Here is a 16,458-nt window from a genome sequence, read left to right on the forward strand (position 1 = left end):
ACCATCAGGTAGTTGAAAAAGGCAGTTTTGTTTGGAACAGCTTATATCCTGGGGCAATACCTCTAACATCATTAAATATCAACATCTGCCAATCTCAGGTCTCTGGAAAGGACTCGATAAGTGGATAAAAATGCCAAATCCAGTCTGAATATCTGGCTGACTGTGTAATGAGCCATAATAATGAAAATGATGCAACAAAAAGCACAGACCTTGTTTAACAGAGTAAGTGGACAATTGCAACTTACAAATACAGTAAATAATGTTTTATAGAAATCTGTATAGCTTTCAATTTGCATACCTTGACAGAAAGTTTATTAAAGCAGGGAAAATGGAAAAACATTAAGATGAATGTTGCTAGAAAAATAATAGGTAGTATCTGGTCTGTTGGATCTAAGCATCTGAAAATATTTGTGTAGAAGAACATGTTCCTGCTAAACTGTGTTACATGGAAATGAAAATAAGAGTGTCACAGGGAAAAAAGATTATAACAATAGCACTTAGACTTATATACCGCTGCATAGGGCTTTAGAGCAGGTATGCCAACCGCCAGTCCATGAACCAGCACTGGTCTGCGGCAAGCCAGAAACCAGGCCATCCAAACAAGCAAAGCCCATACGGGGCAATACAGGAAACCTCACTCCCACAGGTCTGTGGAAAAACCTCTCTCCTCAAAACTGGTCCCTGGTGCCCAAAACGTTGGAGGCCACTGCTTTACAGCCCCTTCTAAGTAAGTAAGTAAAATGGGTTACTGAAGAAGAGATATGGAATTAATGAATTAATGAAACCAAATTGATAAGACTAGTATGAAAACAGTACCCCCTAAGGTTGTTTGATCATGTGAAGAAAATGAAAGAATGAGAAGACTGAAGAAGTTGATAAAATGCTTAAAAAGAGAAAGGTAGGTAGTTTAAAGAAAAGGCAATATATGAGAAGGTGTATCAATATGGTGGAAGCACAATAGGTTGCTTCCTATCAGAAAATTAATGACGTTGTTCTATATTTGATTTAACCATATTTCTATTTTTTTTAAATCATGTATTTTATTTCTTTGGTTTAATAAGCGTTAACCCTTGTAGGTGTCTGCAGATTGTTAGAGGGATAGTAATGAGCTAGTTGAGAACTGTTTTAATTTCTTTTGTTCTGCATGTATTCAAGGGTTATGGGTAATCTGATAATTAGTGTCACTACACAAGTTCAATCCTTATATCATTGATCAAAATGGGCAACTTTTTCTCTATTTTTTTTGTGTGTGAAATTCCTATTAAGCATTGTTTGTAATTTTTGCACCACTGTGTTTTCATTTTTCATGCTGACTATGTTCTCCATATGTAAATACCTAAAGTTATGCATGTTTTATGTCTCTTTTTTCTTATTTTTAATTGATTTTTTTTTTTAAAAAATCACTTGTGAAATTACTTAATTTTTTCAAAGAAGCAAGGACTGTTTTTTTCTAGCCAAGAGACAGGATGTGGCCCCATAGAATTCCTTTATCCTCTTTTGTTCCTGCTCTTGCTGAAAGGCAAGGCATCTGTTTTATAGGTTGGGATTAGGAGGCCACCAAGTAAAGCCATCCTCTAAGGAAGGCAGGTGGTGGCAGTGATAAACTACAACAAGGCTGGTAGAAGGTGGGCCACAATGTACAAATCCAAGATCTTCTGGGAGATGGGCTTTGAAATTACATCCTTTCACTCTACACATTCAATACCCATTGCTATACCCAAAAAAGAAGAGTACAATGGATCTGTATGTAGGTAGGCATATTGTTTGTTCATCAATTTTAGTTTTTTTTTTAAAAAAAAACATAACTGCAAAAAGTGAGCAGCAGTCTTATCTGCATAGAATACTAATCCTAACCCTAATTCTATCCCCTGGCTGCATTTCTTCAGGATTAAATGGGCTAAATTCCCATATGGATTATGATATACACAATATTAATAGCCATGTCATATATAGCTGGAGTGAGCCAAGTCCTATTGCTGTTCATTAGAATTTCAATACTCTTCTCTCCATATTTGTTTAAGTCCCAGTATAGTTATGAAGTCCCAATATGGTTATGAACTGCCCAGGAGAATGCCTTTGGGAAGGATGGCAAGAATCTTTACAACTGGACCTGGCCATTACAGTGAGCAATTTCTCACTGTAATGGCAGGGGAAGATGCAACAAAGCAGAGGCAAAAATTAGGCCAGAATTGCGACAATTAGAACTTGACACCTGTCCAAGAACATTTTCTGCTGAGGCTGGGCATGGATACTTGCACCAATGAATATATATGAGCAATAATATTGGGTTACCTTGGCATGATTATAAATATCCACACAATTTTCTGTGTTGATACTTTTTGCACAGATGATCTCACAATGACGCTGCAATGCTTCAAGCTGGAAAAATTTAGCAGCAGATAGAAGCTGAAAAATGAGAAAAAGATTATTACATGTTTGGGGACAGTAATCATTTTTGTGGGCAACAAAAAATATTTCTTTTTCACCTTCTTGGTCTGTCTTTGTACATATTGTAGTATTTCAAAGAGTATCTAATGAAATTGAAAACTATGGGTGGTATCTTGTTCATTTTTTTTCTTTCCCCCCAAAGTTACCAAGTGATTGCGTGCTTTTACAGCACTTTATAAATGTCTGTAGATTCTCAGTCATCCAAGTCATGGTTATCCCAAAGGTACTTTTTCAGGAGGCAACTGGGCTTTCTTTTTTTTTTCTTTTGGAAAGTTTTGGGAAAGTGAAACATCTTCAGAAAAAAAAACCAAGAAAGTCCAGTTGCCTCCTGAAAAAGCATATTCGGGACACTTTACAAATGAAAAAAAAAATCTATGGGTCAAAAAAAGAATCTACATGTAAGAAAGACTTGTATCCATCTATTTATCACATTTACACAGACACCCATATCATCCAAAGCAACTCCAGGAATCTGAATAAATTCAATTAATTTATCATTGATGTCACCACCAAATACTTTCATTCAGCCAAATCTAGCAATTTAGAATACTTGTAATAATAATAGCAGTTTTTAGAATAAGGTGCCTCTTACCTCCATAACTTCATTGTTTTTAATGAGAAGTGACTCTGATCCTCCACAGTAGAGATACTGCATAATAAGCTGAAACAAAAAAACCCCATAAATTACAAAAATAATTTGCTGCTATAGTTTTGAACACCAAGGTAGAAGTGATAAATCAATGTTATTTCAAAATAGAAAACAGAAAAAAATGAAATAGTATTAATACATTTTAAGATATATTGAAAAGTTAACCCTTAACTCTTATGCCTGGGGAGTACTTCTTGTTTCTGTTATTTTTACTCAAGGATTCTTGAAAAAGGAAACCTACTGGCTACAAAGCTATAGAATTAACAATTAATGTTCTTTCTAAGAGAGCTCATATTCTCTATTTAGCAGCAATTATGTGGGAAGAATTTTAGTCTGCTAAAGCAGGGCAAGGAAAAATTTCACTATAGTATGCAAATGCAACACAAGGGAAGCCTTCACCTGGTAAATCTCTGCCAATCATGCTCCTATGAAAGGCAAGCTAAACCTGGCAACTTTTCTTTAACATACCTCTTTCAGAATAATTAAGGAACACTTAATTATTCACACTTCTGAAAACCTCAATATGAGAAATTTAAAAAGAAATGTATAATACCAGTAATTGAAGGAGCTCACTTCTGAAATAAAATGTTCATTTGGTTGATTTATTATTGCTAAAGGCAGCCAAACAAATTTAAAAAGCAAAATATAAGAACTAAAAACATAAACACTAGAAGTGGCATAAAACCAATGAACAATTAAAAGTTTGTGAAAGAATTGCATCTTTATATGGTTTTGAACTGCTGGCTGAGTGAGAACCAAATGGAGCTTGTGAGAGAAGGTACGAAAGCATCATGGAAAAAGGCAGAAGGTATCTACAGGTGAAACTCGAAAAATTAGAATATCGTGCAAAAGTTCATTTATTTCAGTAATGCAACTTAAAAGGTGAAACTAATATATGAGATAGACTCATTACATGCAAAGCAAGATAGTTCAAGCCGTGATTTGTCATAATTGTGACGATTATGGCTTACAGCTCATGAAAACCCCAAATCCACAATCTTAGAAAATTAGAATATTACATGCAATCAATAAAACAAGGATTGTACATAGAACAATATCAGACCTCTGAAAAGTATAAGCATGCATATGTACTCAATACTTGGTTTGGGCCCCTTTTGCAGCAATTAGTGCCTCAGTGCGGTGTGGCATGGAAGCTATCAGCCCGTGACACTGCTGACGTGTTATGGAAGACCAGGATACTTCAATAGCAGCCTTCAGCTCTTCTGCATTGTTTGGTCTCATGCCTCTCATCTTTCTCTTGGCAATGACCTTTAGATTCTCTAAGGGGTTCAGGTCAGGTGAGTTTGCTGCCAATCAAGCACAGTAATCCCATGGTCATTTAACCAGGTTTTGGTGCTTTGGGCAGTGTGGGCAGGTGCCAAGTCCTGCTGGAAAATGAAGTCAGCATCCTCATAAAGCTCATCCGCGGAAGGAAGCATGAAGTGTTCCAAAATTTCCTGGTAGACAGCTGCGTTGACCCTGGACTTAATGAAGCACAGTGGACCAATACCAGCAGATGACATGGCTCCCCAAATCAACACAGACTGTGGAAACTTCACACTGGACTTCAAGCATCTTGCAGTGTGTGCCTTCCCATTCTTCCTTCAGACTCTGGGTCCTTGGTTTCCAAATGAGATGCAAAAGTTGCTCTCATCAGAAAAGAGGACTTTGGACCACTGAGCAACAGACCAGTTCTGTTTTTCTTTAGCCCAGGTAAGATGCTTCTGACGTTGTTTGTTGTTCAGGAGTGGCTTGACAAGAGGAATATGACATTTGAAGCCCATGTCCAGGAGCCATCTGTGTGTGGTGGCCTCTTGATGCACTGACTCCAGCCTCAGTCCACTCTTTGTGAAAGTCCCCAACACTTTTGAATGACCTTTTCCTGACAATCCTCTTCAGGCTGTGATCATCCTTGCGGCTTGTGCACCTTTTTCTTCCACACTTTTCCCTTCCACATAACTTTCTATTAATGTGCTTTGATACAGCACTTTGGGAATATCCAACTTCTTTTGCAATTACCTTTTGAGGCTTTCCCTCATTATGGAGGGTGTCAATGATGGCTTTCTGCACAACTGTCAGGTCAGCAGTCTTTCCCATGATTGTGATTCCTAGTTAACCAGACTGAGAGATCATTTAAAGGCTCAGGAACCCTTTGCAGGTGTTATGGCTTAATTAGCTGATTACAGTGGGACACTGAGCCTAGAATATTTAATCTTTTCACAATATTCTAATTTTCTGAGATTGAGGATTTGGGGTTTTCATGAGCTGTAAGCCATAATCATCACAATTATGACAAATCATGGCTTGAACTATCTTGCTTTGCATGTAATGAGTCTATCTCATATATTAGGGTCACCTTTTAGGTTGCATTACTGAAATAACTGAACTTTTGCACGATATTCTAATTTTTTGAGTTTCACCTGTATCTTCAAGAGCCTCTGTTGGGTTTCTTAACATTCAAATACATTCCTGCTGGGAGAGATGCCCCTTTCTCCCCCAGATCCTTCAGAAATTCCTTAAAATATTTATGGTGGCCAGATGAAGAGTACAATTTGGTGTAGTGTTTGAGCTGTTGGTATAGAAACCAGGAGAGTGTAAGTTCGTTTTGCCTTAGGCATGAAACAATGGCTGGATGACTTTGGGTTAGTCCCTCTCTGGCAGCTTAACCCACCTCACAGGGTTGTTTTTGTGGGTGAAATAGGAGAACAAAGAAGGGGTATAGTGTAAGTTCACTATGTTCACTTACAGGTAGTTCTCAACTTACAACAGTTCATTTAGTGACCAAAGTTACAACAGCACTAAAAAAGTGACTTATGACCGTTTTTCACATTTACAACTGTTACAACATCCCCATGGTCACATCATTAAAAAATTCTGATGCTTGGCAACTGGTTCATATGTATGATGGTTGCAGTGTCTTGTGGTCATGTGATCACCTTTTGCAACCTTCTAACAGGCAAAGTCAAAGGGGAAGCCAGATTCACTTAACAACCATGTTACTAATTTAACAAGTGCAGTGATTCACTTAACAAGAAAGGTCATAAAATGGGGCAAAACTCACTGAACAAATGCCTCGCTTAGCAACATAAATTTTGGTCTCAGTTGCGTCAAGGACTACCTGTATTTACAAAATAATTAAGGTCTGACAAAAGTCGAACAATCAAACAAGCAAATAAAACCATTGTTCTAATTGACCTTGGAATTCAAACTTTGCTAATAATTCCACTTTTTAAACCTGATTACCATTCCTACATAAATGCTACAATATTTAATTCTATGGCCAGGCCACATAAAAGTAGATCAATATCATTCAGTTTGATTCCAATAAATAACAAAGCTGAAATGCTGCTATTAGAAAACAGTAATTAGAGTCCATGTTTCAGGAAATTTATCTGGTTCTAATTATTAGTTGAGACATTCAACGTTACCTGGAAAATGGGATACTTCACATAGCTGATCTCAATGAAAGTGCTATCAGAGGGAGGTTTGTTGGACAACAAGGCTTTAAACCTACAGAGAAACATCCAAATACATTTGTTATTCCAAAACAATTTGTAATGTATAAATTTGTAAAAAACAAAACACCACCACAAAGGAAAGGGGGGAAATGATTTGGGGTAAAAAGTAGCCTTTGCATCAGCATGGTATAAAGTTCACACACAAGGATATTACTTATCCATTGAAGACTCATATATTCCACTTTTTTAATGCAGAAAAGATATGCTCCAGGGTCTGTCAGTAGCAGCCAAAGCTATGAACTGCTTAACTTCAGAATGCCAGACCACAAGTTGTACTAGCCAGCCTTGTTCAAATAGTCAGTTTTTCTGCTGAGTAATAATTCCAAAAGCTCATTTGGAAGGCCAAATTAGATATTAAAGTAGTATCTAATTTCTTTGCTTCCACCACTCTTTTTAAGGAGGTAGCCAAGAACTGAAGTGTTTCAGAGAAGGGTAAGAAAATGGTAATTATCAATACTTTCTGGAAGTCATCTCAAGTGCTTTCAGCAACAGCCAACCCCCCATTCCTGCTTCATAGAAAGGGGCAAAGAGAAAAAATTGTGCTTGGCTCCCAATACCTTATATTCATAATTGTAAAAAAAAATAGCAGTTTCCTTCCAGTTGTGGTTGTGATAGGGATTGCTGGAGTACTGTCCAGAAAGATCTACCTTTATCTCCAAAGCTAGTAGAAAAATTAGTGTCTAATCATACATACCACAATGGATTCTACATTCATAATGGCAAGCAAATTTCTCCAAATTTAATCTGGAGATGTATTGTAATACTGACTTTTATTGTAAGACTTAGCATTAGAGCAGAATTAGAGCAGAAACATATTTTTGCTGCTGAACATAGTTTCCCTAAGAACAATACCAATCTCCTGATTGATCTGTCTTGTTTCTCCTTATGCTTTGATGTTCCTTTCTGGATTATATCACACTTTTCAACTAGTCACATTTATTGCAGTGAGATATGCAGTAATCATCAGGAATTTCTTCAGCCAATGAAGAAATATAATCTTAATTGCAAATTTCTCTTGGGTAACCCATAAAGCTGCCTGCCTTTTGTAATCCAAACTACTAAAATTAAGTTTATGCCATATTCATCTATAAACATGTATAAATACCTAGGGGATGCAGTAAATAGTAATACTCTGTGAGCATAAAATGGTCTTCCTTCCACAAGGAATGTAACATCTGACATCTCTTTATTGTTGAGAAAATGAGGATCTGAAATGACACAAAACAACAGACCAAATTAAAAAAAAAACCACATCCCCAAACAAGAAAGCAAACAAAAAAAGCAATCAAGGGGAAGACACTTTAACTGGAATAAATTAAAACATCAATATATTTGATCCTCATTATAAAAGACAGTAATTTAAGATGAATACACCTTTGAAGTTATTTTAAAGAACACAAAACATAGAGTGAAAGAATTGGAAGGGACCTTGGAAGTCTTCTAATCCAACCCTCTGCTCAAGTTGGAAGTTCTTGATAGATCATATACTCAAATATTGTCATTCTCAGTGCATTTCAAATCACTGAAAGAGATTCTAAAACTATTTTTAAAGGTAACATGCATACTTCAGAGCAAGTATTAATTCAAGCTATCAAACCCTGCACCAGTTATCAGCAGTGTCCCCCAAAGGAGTGTTCTAGGACCCACACTCTTTATAAATGACCTTTGTGATCACCTTATTCACAACTGCGTGCTCTTTGCTGATGATGTAAAACTATTCAACACTACCGTCAATACTACCATCCTTCAAAAAGACCTTGATTATGTGTCTGAATGGTCTAACAGTTGGCAACTCCAAATCTCGACCAACAAATGCTCTGTCCTACATTTTGGTTAAAAAAATCTATATACCAAATACAAGCTAGGCGGATATAACCTTGTTGATGACCCTCACTCTGTCAAGGATCTTAGAGCTGTCATATCAAATGACCTAAGCGCCAAAGCTCACTGCAACACTATTGCCAAAAAGGCTTTAAGAGTTGTAAATTTAATTTTATGAAGTTTCTCCTCTGGTAATACTGATTTGCAAACTAGGGCATTCAAAACCTTTGCTAGACCAATACTTGAATTCAGCTCTGCTGTCTGGAATCCGCACTGTATATCAGACATAAATACAATTGAGTGAGTCCAGAAGTATTTTACCAGAAGAGTACTACATTCCTTTATTTGCAACAGAATATCCTACACCACCACATTTGAGATTCTAGGCTTAGACAGCCTTGAACTATGCCAGCTAAGATTGGACTTAAGCATAGTACATAAAATCATGTTACAATGTCTTACCAGTTAATTAATATTTCAGCTTTAACCACAACAACACAAGAGCACACGCCAGATATAAACATAACGTAAACCACTCCAAACTTGATTGCAGGAAATACAATTTTAGCAAGAGTGGTCAATGTCTGGAATTCGCTACCTGATTCTGTTGCCACCTGCTCAAACACCACTCCTTTACCCTCAAACTAACTTCTATTGACCTCACCCCATTCCTAAGAGGTCTGTAAAGGGCATGCATAAGCACACAATCGTGCCTACACTCCCTGTCCTATTGTCCCCAATTATTAGTTCCTATGTCTTACATTTAAACTATGTTTATTCTTATTTCTATTGTATTGTAAGCTTTTGACAAAATAAATAAATAAAAATAAAAATAAATAAATAAATTTAAGTTACTGTGCTGTCTGAGACAGAAGGAGAAATGATGCCCCATTTCCAAGACCATCCACAGTCCCCTAGTTAGTCAAGTTATTGTGCTATCTTGGGAACACAATCCCATAAACCTCTTTCCTAGGAAATAAAAATATAAAAATCATTGTTTGCTGTCTTTATATGAGGCCCAAGGCCAGCATTAAGAAAACAGTTTGTATTTTGTTTCCATTTTTATTTCTTATTTTTTATTTTATTTCTAAACTAACACTTGTATTTTTTAACATTTCTGAGCAGAATTGTAAATATTGGAGTACAGTATTTTTATATTTAAGGTTGTCACACGCTGCATAATAAAATTCAATATTATATATTGCTTTACTTTTTTCCTGCATATTTGGGAGGTTTATGAACTGCCAAAGTCCTGGGAAAGGAGTTGGGTAGAATTATACATTTTATATCAATATATAAGGGATGGCTTATTTTTTATTTGTCCATACTCTTGTTTATGTCTAAACCACCAGATCTCTATTAACACAATTGGTCTTCAGCTTCAATAGCAGTGATCATACTGGTCTTGGCTTATAGGAACATGTTAGAAGATACTAAGTTAGAGAAGATAAATAAATATTTGAAATAAATAAGTAAATAAATGTGTAAATCAAGGTCCTTGATTTACGACCACAATTAGGCAAATTTCTGTAGCTAAGCAAGACAGTTGTTAGGTGAGTTTTGCCTCCTTTTACAATCTTTCTTTACTCAGCTGTTAAATGAATCATGTGGCTGTTGAGTGAATCTGGATTCCCCATTGACTTTGCTTGTCAGAAGGTCCCAAAGTTGATCACATGACCCCAGGACACTGCAACCATCATAAATATGAGTTGGCTACCAAATGTCTGAATTTTGATCACATGACCATTGGGATGCTGCAGTGGTTGTAAGTGTGAAGAACAGTCATAAGTCACTTTTTTCAGTGCTGCTGTAACTTCAAACGGTCACTAAATAAATGGCGGTCAGTCAAAGACTACCAATATATTGCAGAAATTTCAAATAACGCAAAGGAAGCTTCCAAGCTGCACTGTGGCTACCTATACCAACATATATATATAAATACCAACTGCTTTAGAAGCCTTCAATTTTTCATATATCCAATTTGCTTGTAACATATTAAACTAGTCTAAAGAAGAAAGTGGCTACCAAACACAGATAGAATTGCCAGCTTATCACTGTTGTGAATGCAGGTTCTGCTAAACACAGTAAACAATGTCTTTTCTCTTAGTTTGATATCTGGGAGAAAAATGGATATAAAATCATTGTTAAAATCTACTCTTCATACCCATATTCCAAAGTGGAAAATTAGTGAAATAAATGACTGACATTTAATTGGGAAATGGAAAAGAAGGAAAGGAAAAATAGTGATGTTGACCTTTCTGGTGGTTTTAACTATTGCTTGTTTTCATCTCCTGGCTGTATTTTTATTTTATTTTATTTTATTGTTTGTTTTTAATAGTGGTTTTAGGGTGGGTATACACTTCTTGCATTTACTTATATTCTTTATTATTATAATTGTTTTAATTGTTGTGAGCTGCTGAGGGGCACAAATGTGAGATGGGCAGCTGTACAAATTGAATAAATAAATAAATAACTTTGGCTCTCATTAGGATATTCTTTGATTTCTACTGATTTTGGATTACATGAAAAGTCTACCAACACCAACTGTCTACACATCTTTTAAAAACCAAAGATCTCATGCAGAACGCTTACCTAAACGAGATGTCTGCTTGCGTTTGATTTCAGTAAGCTTGGGAATAGGATAAGGTCCATAGCAATGAGTGAAAATGACAGCCAGCTGTTGACTAATCACTTCATTCTGAAACAAAAGAAAATCCAGTAAAATAAACACAAAACAAAGTTCCTTCACTCAAATGTTTTATGGCTTTGAGGATCTAAAAATCTGAGCAGATATTGTCTTACTTTCCTTGAGCAATTTCTCTACTGTATTAGACGCTGATAAATCAATATTGTGGAGATATCCTATATGTCAGTGGTTCTCAACCTTTTCTTCATAACAGACCCCCTTTAAATATCTTTTGTGACCGTGGATCATGGCCACGGACCAAAGACTTAAGATTTAAATCATAACATTTCTTCAAGCCTTCGTGGCCCCCTGTGATGACACTGCACCCCCCCCAGGGGTGGACCACAGGTACAGGTAATTATGCCTCTCATCAGGCAGAATGATACTCCAATATAACCGCATAGTGCAAACCTGTTTTTATGCCTTTCAGCTGAGAATTCAGAGGAAAATTAAGCCAACTTCACAACTCAATAAAACTGTAAATTTATATGTTCATTTTCTGGCACTTTTAGTAAAAACGGGATTAACAACATATATTCATGCACCAGGCACTGGAGGCTAGCTGCCAAGGAGAGACATAAAAGTGCTTTGTCATACTTCAAATTGCTAGGAAAAACAGTGCTATGAAGCATATGAGAACATTTATTCATGTATCACATGTGACTCCTTAAAGCAGCTACACCTTTTCCCAGGACTCTGTGTCTCTCCTCCACTGCTGCAGCACAACTCCAAGAAATATGCATTTGGTTAAGAAATTGGTGCCGCTTCATCTGGTAGCCTATTTCACTAGTTCTCTAGATCCTACAGACAAGAGGTTTCCCTTGATAATATAGCTGAATCTATTCCTCATATGTATCAATCCACTGGTACTGATGTTTTCTCTGAGGCAATACATCATAAGTTTGTTCCTGCTTCTATTGGACAGTTCTTCAGATATCAATATCTTCAGATATTCCAATACTTGAATATACCTCATCTGTCTGGAATCCGCACTGTATATCGGACATTAATACAATTGAGCAAGTCCAGAAGTATTTCACAAGAAGAGTACTGCACTGCTCTATTCGCAACAGAATACCCTATATCACCAGGCTTGAAATTTTGGGCTTGGACAACCTTGAACTACACCGCCTATGGTTGGACTTAAGCGTAGTATACAAAATTATCTGCTACAATGTCCTACCAGTCAATCACTACTTCAGCTTCAACCGTAACAATACAAGAACACACAACAAATACAAACTCAATGTAAACAGTTCCAAACTTAATTGCAGAAAGTACAACTTCAGCAACAGAGCAGTCAATGCCTGGAATATACTACCTGACTTCATTATTAGATCTTCTAACTAACTCCCACTCCTTTAACCTTAAACTATCCACTATTGACCTCACCCCATTCCTAAGAGGTCTGTAAGGGGCATGCATAAGTGTACAATCGTGCCTACCATCATTTTCCTATTGTCCCCATTTATTCATACCTATTTCCTGTATTCTTACTCATGTTTATACCTATACCTATTATCTTGTAAGCAATTGACAAATCAAATAAATAAATAAATAATTTAAAAACTTTCATATCTCTCCTTATCATCTGTTCTGTAGGCTACACATCCCCTGTTCCTTTAACTATTCCTCATTAGAATTGGTTTCCTGATTCCTTTCCATCATGATAATGCTCCTCTGAAATTGATCCAATTCCTGTCTCTCTTTCTGTCTTTCTGTCTCTTTCTATCTCCCTCCCTCCCTGCGTCTCTCTCTCTCTCTCTCTCTCTTTCTCTCTCTCTCTCTCTCTAACTATTGAACAATACAAGGCCCAGAACAGAGCTCTGTGACACTCCGTACAATATTGCTGTTCAAGTTGAAATTGAACTATTAACAAGAAGTCTTTTCAGTGAGGTCATGTGGTCTATTGTGAGCTCACCTTGTATAGTGCATACTTTACCATACTTTATTAAAGAGAATATAACGAGTGACTCTACTGAAAGTCTAGGTAGGTGTTCCTCTGATATACTAAGCTGTTAACTGTATTTTAGGTATGTTATAACCATTGATTTTAAATGATTAACCAGCTAGTAAAAGAAGAAGCAACAGTTGCAGCAAGATGGATGAAAATAACTCTCTATTGCTAAATAGTTCATTGAAGTTATGAACTTGGAAACTTCTGCTCTATAAATGAGGCATTCTTACTGCAAGAACTAGAATCCAAATGCAATAACCAGCCCAAATAATCATATCATAGTTTTCAACCTACTTTTGTCCTAACAATATAGACAGCCATGGTCATTTAAAGCAAATTGCTTTTCAGTTCTTTTAATTTTGGTGCCCATGATTTGATGAAACTAGAGAGGGACAAAAGTCTGAAGAAAATTTTCTGTCTATTTCTGTCAAGACTAAACTATTTTTTTCAAAAATGGGCAAAAAATGGGCAAAAAGATAGGTTATAAACTAAAGAAGTATGAGCCATCTAATATAAAAATGAATGGATGAAAGAATGATGATGATATCAGCAGCACCTTTTTAAATATCATTCAGATGAACATGCTTTTAATCTTTGAGCAATTGCTGAATTTTTATAAGAAAACTGCATTATGTACTGTAACGAGACATGCATTTTTTTCTTCCTGTCTTTGAGAAATCCATCCATATGTGAATAAAAACAAAATGGGAAAGGGAAATTACTGATTAAAAGATCACTATGATTCTAAGAGTTTCAGTTTGTCATAAGTCATGCAGTGTGATTGTCATCTTCTTCCAGCCACACCCAGAGGACCTTCAAGGTGACCTTGAAGAAAGATCTCAACAGCTTTCACAAAAAAATATCAGTTTAGGTCTGGAAGTGAGGAGGGATTAAGTCAGAAATTTAAGTCTGCCCTACCTTGACTCTTATTGGTATAAGAGGAAAAAAAGGAATCTCTGTCAGGCTTTCACGATTCTGTTATAATGCCATACAATTAATAAAGTAGATTTTAAGTAGACATTATTAAGACTGTTCTATTAACACAAAAAGGACTGCCCCAAACTTGTCAAACTGTCTTTGGGGAAATTTTCTAGTATCAGTATTTCATGATTAAATAATACTTTGAAATCCAATACATCATTAATACTAGTCAATATATGTAAGTAGGGAATCTAAGATGTTGAAGTGAACAGCCAGAGGCAATGTCAACTATGAGAAAAATAGGTTTTTATTTTCACAAAACTAAACTGTAGCTCTTCCAAAGAGAACACCATTAATCAAATGAGATACATAAAATGTCTTTCAGTAGTTACTGGGAATAATGCCAAGACTTGATTTTTAAAAGATTTTTAAAAATTGGTGCCTCAAAACTCAGGTCCAGGAAAATGTTTGTGGGTGTCAGATCAAAAGAGGGCACACAAGATACAGAATCAATACTTCTTGGTTCTTCAGGAAATGTTAGGAAATTTTTACCTTTCCGTAGAAAAAAACAACCAAAACCAGAAGGGGTCTTTGTAAACCCATTGATGAAATATGTTTTAGAAGGAATTATTTGTAAGGATTTCAATGCAAATCCATCAAATCCAATGTTAGTTTCTAGACAACACCATGCTAATCAATCATTTTATGCGACACTGGTTAATTATGAGTATACTGGCATGCCACACTAGTGTACCTGATGTTTGTCTCTCATATGGAGAATGCAAGGTGCACATTTATGAAGATTGCGGATCCTGGCTTTTCTGAACTGTTTAGATACAGAAGTACTGACATTGATGACAAGTAATATATAGGCTATAATAGTCACTAGACCATAAAAATCTATCTGGTTGAAAGGAGACATGAAGAATCTAGATAAAAGCTGATTTAATTTCAAATAAAACAGATCTTTTTTATCAAAATAATGCTATGAAACCAAATATGCACTTCAATTATTATTATTTTCCTTTTAAGGAATTAAATCAAAATGTAGACTGCTATATCTTCCAGCTCTGATCTAGTACTCTAGTCTGGGAGTTAAAAGTTTTCAAAATTATTACAATTTTTGTATATTATTGAGAATTTGATTTTTAAAATCAAATTATTAACATTAATTGTTTTTACCATTTAAAGGCATGTCTGTTCACACCCACTAAATGCCATGCATGTTGGATTAATTTTCAGGGGTTTGGTTGGCACATGGAAGAAAGCCACGAGTGATTAAATGTTGGCTTCTGATGTTGTGTGAATCAATCCAATAGTTACTTGCTCAATAATCCATGGTTACCAGAACAGGATAGCATTGAATGTGAAGCCATTCATGGAACAGTGCTTCCATGATCCCCCTAACTCTTCTTCTTGTATATTCTTCATTATTTATTTTTATGCTATCACGAATTGTTCCCCATTACATTCAAACTGGCAACCAATTGGGTTTGCTTTCTCTCTACACCAATATTGTAGATCATAGTTTGAAACTAATTTGCAATTTCAGTTTGAAGGTGTATTACACAAATAAGTGTTACTAACAAAATAAGTGTTACTTAATAAGGGAGAGGAAGGGAGAGGATAACAAGACAAGGCAGTGTAATCTGTAACACAAAAGCATGAATACTTGAACAGAGTGTTTTGAATGCACTGTCTAATCTGCTTCTGATTAAAATACCTATTTTCCCTGGATTGTAGAACTTGATGGTTTGCTGATATAAAGATTGCTCTACCCCTGAATTGTAGAACTTGATGGTTTGCTGATTGCTCTACCTCAAATGGCAGTATTATGATGAAAGTTTTACTGTTACACTTCGTTGTTTCTTTGCATTTATAATGCTTCTATTTTTCTCTATAAACTATTTGCTTTATAAGCAGAAAACCCCATTACAAATAATTGTTATTATCTGAACTGCAAAATGATACATAGTGTCACCTACCTTACTTGCTTTCAAGATTTCAATCATCAAAGGCAATCCTTGTGTGATGAGTTCTTCAGTGTATTCTTCTTCCTGGATAGATTTAAATTCCTTCAGCAAGCACTGGATAAGGGGCCTTCTATGTTGTTGAAAAGCAATTCGCAAAGATTCTAACCATGTATGGAGAGTCCACGGAACACCTATTTAAAACAAAAAGTATTCCACAAATTTCTATTGATTGTAAAAAAAAAAACCAGAATCAATATTATAATATGAAGGCCTTTAACTTATGATTGTGATTCTAAATATATATATTTAGAATCACATGGATTCTATATATATATATGTTCATGTGTGTGTGTGTGTGTGTGTGTGAATGAATGAATATACCAATATTATACATACACAACCCCCCCCTCTTGATATACTGTTCATTTTTGGAAACCCACCAGAACTATAGCAATAAGACATATACATCTTCATAATGCTTTACA

General features: G+C 35.7%; 1 protein-coding gene across 2 annotated transcripts in view; it reads right to left on the reverse strand.

Moving 5' to 3' along the window:
- ABTB3 (ankyrin repeat and BTB domain containing 3) overlaps nt 1-16,458 on the reverse strand; it is a 231,597-nt gene that overhangs the window by 3,058 nt on the left and 212,081 nt on the right. For both annotated transcript variants that reach the window (XM_026695343.2, XM_026695352.2), the window contains 6 exons: nt 15,986-16,164; nt 11,029-11,134; nt 7,721-7,823; nt 6,526-6,607; nt 3,041-3,109; nt 2,293-2,406 (listed from right to left, as the gene is read on the reverse strand). In XM_026695343.2, the coding sequence (XP_026551128.2) occupies nt 2,293-2,406; nt 3,041-3,109; nt 6,526-6,607; nt 7,721-7,823; nt 11,029-11,134; nt 15,986-16,164 (653 nt within the window). The remainder of the gene's footprint in view (nt 1-2,292; nt 2,407-3,040; nt 3,110-6,525; nt 6,608-7,720; nt 7,824-11,028; nt 11,135-15,985; nt 16,165-16,458) is intronic.

This window comes from Pseudonaja textilis, chromosome 5 (assembly GCF_049901715.1).
Source record: "Pseudonaja textilis isolate UNSWEBS1 chromosome 5, rPseTex1.2, whole genome shotgun sequence".
Classification (NCBI taxonomy): domain Eukaryota; kingdom Metazoa; phylum Chordata; class Lepidosauria; order Squamata; family Elapidae; genus Pseudonaja; species Pseudonaja textilis.